Source organism: Cryptotermes secundus, unplaced genomic scaffold (genome assembly GCF_002891405.2).
Source record: "Cryptotermes secundus unplaced genomic scaffold, Csec_1.0 scaffold106, whole genome shotgun sequence".
Classification (NCBI taxonomy): Eukaryota; Metazoa; Arthropoda; class Insecta; order Blattodea; family Kalotermitidae; genus Cryptotermes; species Cryptotermes secundus.
The window spans coordinates 879,942-885,941 of NW_019734310.1; the positions used below are offsets into that span (position 1 = coordinate 879,942).

General features: G+C 43.3%; 1 protein-coding gene across 1 annotated transcript in view; it reads right to left on the minus strand.

Annotated features, from left to right (window-relative positions):
- The window catches only part of LOC111868426 (collagen alpha-1(IV) chain), a 151,660-nt gene that overhangs the window by 23,129 nt on the left and 122,531 nt on the right, over positions 1-6,000 (minus strand). The window contains exons 13-16 of the mRNA XM_023859036.2: positions 3,572-3,759; positions 3,066-3,199; positions 1,712-1,827; positions 633-826 (exon numbers count right to left, since the gene is read on the minus strand). Of these exons, the coding sequence (XP_023714804.1) occupies positions 633-826; positions 1,712-1,827; positions 3,066-3,199; positions 3,572-3,759 (632 nt within the window). The remainder of the gene's footprint in view (positions 1-632; positions 827-1,711; positions 1,828-3,065; positions 3,200-3,571; positions 3,760-6,000) is intronic.

The following is a 6,000-nucleotide window of genomic DNA, read 5'->3' on the forward strand; positions in this document are numbered from 1 at the left end:
CAGAATGTATTCATAATTACACTGGAGGAAGAACAAACATATGTAATGAAACAATGCAATAACGTACCATGACATTTGTTTAGGTACCTGGCATGGAAAGATCATTTTAAAACCGCTGGTAACATTAAAATATTGAATTCATTATTCCAAAGATGCAAATAATTAATATTATAAGGCAAAAGTAGCTTTATATTCTGGCCACTATACACCTGAAGAAAGACTCCATGATACACATTGGTGGTAGGGCCACAGAGCATGGAGACACAGTAGTGAAGATAGAAACCTCTAGCCATACTCCAATTATCCAGCTATAAATGGATACTTTGACTCTTGTTCACGTTTAATGTGTCAAATTATATAATTAGATTCAGTGTAATGCTAAGTAAACCATCATTACAGCCCTCCTTTATTCAGAGTTAAAACAAAAATCTAGATTGTACAAATGAAAATCGATTTTGGCTCAGCTTAGTAAAAGTTACCAGAAACTACATTCTCAGAAAAATTAAATGGAAAATTTGAGCAACAGAAGACAGTAATTTTACCATTACACTACTAAGCCACCAAGTGCATTCTGTATGTAGCTACTGTAACATGCCACTGGACAGAGAGCCAGAATATTTATGGTAACTTACAGGAGGACCAGGTAGGCCATCCATGCCAGGTATTCCTGGTGGTCCTCGGAGTCCTTGATCTCCTGGCATCCCAGAATATCCTTTAAGTCCCTCAGGACCTGCAATGGATATGCCAGGTTGTCCTTTAGGACCTGGGAGGCCTGGCAGACCCATGTTTCCTGTAATACCTGAGCTTCCTTTGTTACCATCACGTCCTGTGAAGAGATTATTCCTTACAATTAATATGTTGCTGGACATTATCCATCATCTTGTTTGTTCTTAAAAAACCGTTTTTTAAGATCAGACAAGATGATGGATAATGTCCAGCAACATATTAATTGTAACAATTTACCATCATCACAAACTTTTAGAGATTATTCCTTGTTCTGTAACAATATTGTGACATGTTGCGCAAAGGAGAACCCCCCCACCAGCAGTGACGCGGCGGGTGAGTCAGCGCTCCCCTCCCCCTCCTCCGCACGGTAACGTAACGGTGACGCAACCGGATTGTAACGGTAGTAACAGCGGTTACTACCGCTAGCGTTGCTAGCAACACAGCGCCAGGCAACAAGGGTGCCTATTACGTGGCCGTATTGTCTGATCGAGGCTACATAAGGAGCAGCGAAGGCTATTCACAGTCAGTTGTACTGTGACAGTCGCCGAGTGCGTTATCAACGACTTCTCAGTTCGCAAGTTACGAGCTACAGCCGCGTGTGCGATAANTTGACAGTCTGTAATTAGTTTTATGATTATGGAAATGATTCTTATTTCCTAATAACTATTAACAACTAGTAACAGCCAAGTGGGAAGTATGGATTAATCTAAGCAGAACCTAGTCTAAACCCACTGGGAACTATTTCATTAAAAATTACTAGCCTCTAGTAAGTAAAATGAGAGAACAGGCTACGGAAAATCAAACCTCAGGTGGAATGACAGAAGTCAGTAACTGGCAGCAGGAAGCACAAGGAAAGGAGTTCTGAAAAATGTTAATTGAGGAGGCCAAGACCAAATTAGGGATGTAGAGCCAAGAAGAATAATAATAAGGAGGAGAAGGAGGAGGAGGAGGAGGAGAAGAAGAAGAAGAAGAAGAAGTAACTCACCTCGATCTCCTGTAGGTCCCTTGAAACCTTTTATTCCCTTGATTTCCATAATAAAGTGACCTGCATCTCCAGGTTCCCCCTGACCTCCAAGATCACCAGGCTCCCCTGGTTCACCCCTGTAACCCAACAGATAAACTCTTCATTATGGCTGGAAATCATTCAGTGAGATTAATTACTAAATTAACACTTAAAAATTAACAACTAACTTAACAAATGTTTTCTTTAGAAGTAAACAGTCAAGTAGCTCAACTCTGTAGGAACTTAAATAAAGCTCCACAAAATTATGTATGATTTAGAATATAGTATTTATTACTGGCTTTGCCAGGCCTCTAATATTTATTAATTTTGTGTTTAAATTATGATTGGAACTGAAGACCTATCACTTAACTTGGCAACTATATCCATCAGTCTTTGTCTGCACAAGATAATCAGAATACACCAGGAAAATATAAGAAGGTAAAGTTTCCCCCTTAATTAATTAATTAAGAACCAATCCATGAAGGTGCATGTGGGAGTGGAGGTATAATTCCACAATTCTTGACCTTGGTACTAGATGGAGGTGAGCAGTTAGCTGGATGCCTCTGCCACTTTACCCCTGGTACTCACTGGACAGGACGCTGAATGGGTCCCAGAGCTGGTCTTGGTGCTGTGGAGTAGAGAAAACTCTCTTGCTCCTGCTCGGAATCGAACCCCAGCGATCTAGCCCGTAGCCTGTGACTGTACTGACTTAGCTATCCCAACTTAGTCTCTGAACATACAAAGTGACATTATCCAGTCCCTGACAGAACACATACTTAGTGCCCTTGCAGGGGGAGGGAGAGAAGGCTGAAATGGTCTGTTAGTATGCAAATGGCTAAGCATGTGTCATAAAAGGGTAGTTAGTACATGTGGCTAAAAGCGGCCTCCGTAGTCTAGAGGTAATGTTCCCACCTCATGACTCATGGTACGCGGGTTCAAATACCCGGCGGAGGTCGTTGAATTTTTAAGGGTGGAAAAATTCAGGGAACAAGTCCTCCAGGAGGGACTTTGAGCTGTGTGTCCCGTGTCGTAACTTTACGGCACGTAAAAGAACCTCATATCCCCAAAGGGGATCACTGAGCCAAATTCCAGGACGTTTCCCGCCCAACAATATTCTCTAAGGCCTTCGATAGATGGGGGAAGCATTATAGACACCGCTAAGCAAGTGGCCGAACTCGCTTGCTCGGCGGGACTGATGGTACGCACCATTTATTGGTAGGGTACAGAGACTGGTAGAATATCACAGAGGGAAGCACAATAGATCAAACTGGTTGCGGTGCATGGGGAAACCCACCCTCTCTAAATAATAATAATAATAATATGTGGCTAAGCTTACCGGTAACCATCAAGTCCTGCATCTCCTCTGAGGAACTCCTTCGGGATCAGGACATCTTCACCTTTCTGGCCAGGATAGCCATCTGCACCTGGTCGTCCATTTCTTCCGGGAACTCCATCTGGGCCATGTTGACCCTGTTACAATCCAAATTTTTTATCGCTACTTTGTTTCCAAACAGTTTTCATTTATAGTCTCCCTTAAAAATAAGTACANATATAATTCAAAGTCAGATTTTGGGAACATAACTGGAAGGAAAACTCTACGGCATAGTTGAGCAAATATATGAAATGGGTCCCTTGTCATCATGGCATGAATCCTCTTTTGGTCATAGAGAGATGAGGTGTCCATGGCAGGGTATGTTGAAAAAGCAATGCATACTTTAGGCTTGGGTGTAGTGCTCCCAACACTTTACCATAAAAATAGTTCTACATCATGAAACTGATAACAAAGTCTCAAAGAATGGTGTACATGAAACTGGTGAAGTTTCTGTTGTGTATTTTACATACCTTTTCTCCTTTCCAACCTCGAAGTCCTTCTTGACCTGGAAGGCCTGGGGGTCCAGGGGGACCAATTGGTCCTTGAATTCCACGAAATCCTCTGTCACCTATTGATCCTTTGTCTGCCAATAACATGCTCAAGGGTGGATATATTAATTCGCCTGTCTGCCCTTTTGGACCTGGTGCACCCATAATACCTGCAGAGAAAAATATTCGTACTTTAATAGTACAAGAAAAAGATGTCAACACATAGACGGTGACTAATTCAACAGTTATTTTAATCTCATTACAGGGTCATTAATCGTTCTTTCTTTCATTCACTCATTCTTTTAGTAGTAAATCTCACGGCCATATGAATACATGTGTGTCCCAAGTATGTAGGTAGGCTAAAAGTAATGCACACATGCTTGTAGAGCGCAAACGAAATGACCTTCAGAAGCACGCCAGGTGGCATGTGGAAGTAACATTCCCCCTCAATACGCCTGCACAGGTTTGAGGTCGTTGCATTCATCCAGTGTATTTTGAGAAGCTAGTGCTATGTGAACACGAGTTAAACAGTGTGCTGTTATCGAATTTTTAACTGCTGAAAAAGTGACTCCTACTGAGATTCATCGTCGTTTAAAGGCTGTTTATGGTGACAATGCTGTTGATAGGTCTACTGTAAATCGATGGGTAATAAGATTTCGTGGTTGCGAGCCCAGAAAAGCCATAATTGTTGATGAAAAACGCAGCGGACGTCCGATCACTGTCACAGATGATAATCATCGCAAACTCGTCGACGATTTGATTAAAAATGACCGGCAAATTACTCAAAAGCGTTGAGTAAACCATATTGGAATATCCAAGGAACGTGTCGGCTTCATTATTGAACAATTGGGATACCATAAAATCTGTGCACGATGGGTACCATGCCGTCTCACAGACAAGAACAAACAGTGTCGATTGGAATGCTGCAAGCAACTTTTGCAGCACTACCGTGACAAAGGAGATGACTTTCTTTTGAATACTGTGACGGGGGACGAGTCATGGGCCCATCGTTACGACCCAGAAGAGAAAAGACAGAGCACTGAATATCGACATCCGTCTTTTCCTTGGGCAAAAAAGTTCAAAACACAACCATCCGCCAAAAAACTTCTTTTGACTGTGTTTTGGGATGCTCACCGAGTTTATGTGACCGATTTTCTGGAACGAGGGGCAACGGTTAATTCTTCTCAGTACATACAGACTCTAAAACACCTCCGGCGTCGAGTTTGTCGTGTTAGAGGCAGCCTGGCGCCAATAATCTTGCAACAAGACAACGCTCGTCCACACACCTCGCGCGCAACTGAAGAGGCTCTGCGAAACCTGAAGTTTGAACCGATTCCACACCCTCCTTATTCCCCCGATCTTGCGCCTTGCGATTTTTATTTTTTTCCTCTACTCAAGAGAGACCTCAAGGGTAATCATTACACCTCGGACGATGAGGTGAAGGCAGCTGTCAAGTCCTGGATTCGAGAAAAGTCGGAAGAATTTTTCAGTGATGGAATGAAAAAACTTGTTACACGTTGGGAGAAATGTGTTAGCCTTAACGGTGACTATGTTGAAAAATAAATATATGCTTTTGAAACTTAAGAATTGTAATATTATATTTAAGCATCCTGTTGGACTCTACATGATAAATGATATAAACTCCGTCCCAAGTGCAAACAATATATTATATGTCCTTGATCTTACTCTCCTTACACTACATGTTTCAGCCTCAAACGGCCATAATCAGGTGTATATATTGTCGCGTATCGGGCGTATATCACGACAAATAAATTCTCGATGTATTCGATATAGCGAATTTTATTTCACATTCGCACTTACAATCATCCAAATTACAGATTTACGATTACTGCTATCTGCAGTATCACAATTAGTACACTCCAAAGGCCAGAATACAACTGACTGGCTGACTCTACGTCTCGACTCGGCGGCTGTCACAGTACAACTGAAGTCGCCGACTGCTACAGTAGAACTCACTGGTAGCCACACTAGAACTCTACTCGTACCGGCACTGCAGCTCACTTATATAGCCGCAGGATTGCCTGTTACGTTCCACGTCACAGTAGGAAGCAGTTCCGCGTCACCGCGTGATGTCACCGCGGAGGGGAGTGGCGGGGCGGGCTTCGTTACCGTGCGGAGGAGGGGGAGGGGAGCGCTGACTCACCCGCCGCGTCACTGCTTGTGTGTGGGGGGGGGCTCGGCTCAGCGCAACATGTCACACTGCTCCCTCCTTAAGGCTGTTCGTCCCGAATAGCCTAACGGTGCATCCCCGTTCCTTTTCCGTCCCGTAGCTGTGCTTGCAGTGTCTCCTGTTGTTTCGGCTACTCTTCTTGAAGCGACTATTCTTCGTCTGTTACATCCGCTCCCTTCTTAAGATCGACTCGTCTCGAGCGGTTTCCTTTCAGCTCGCC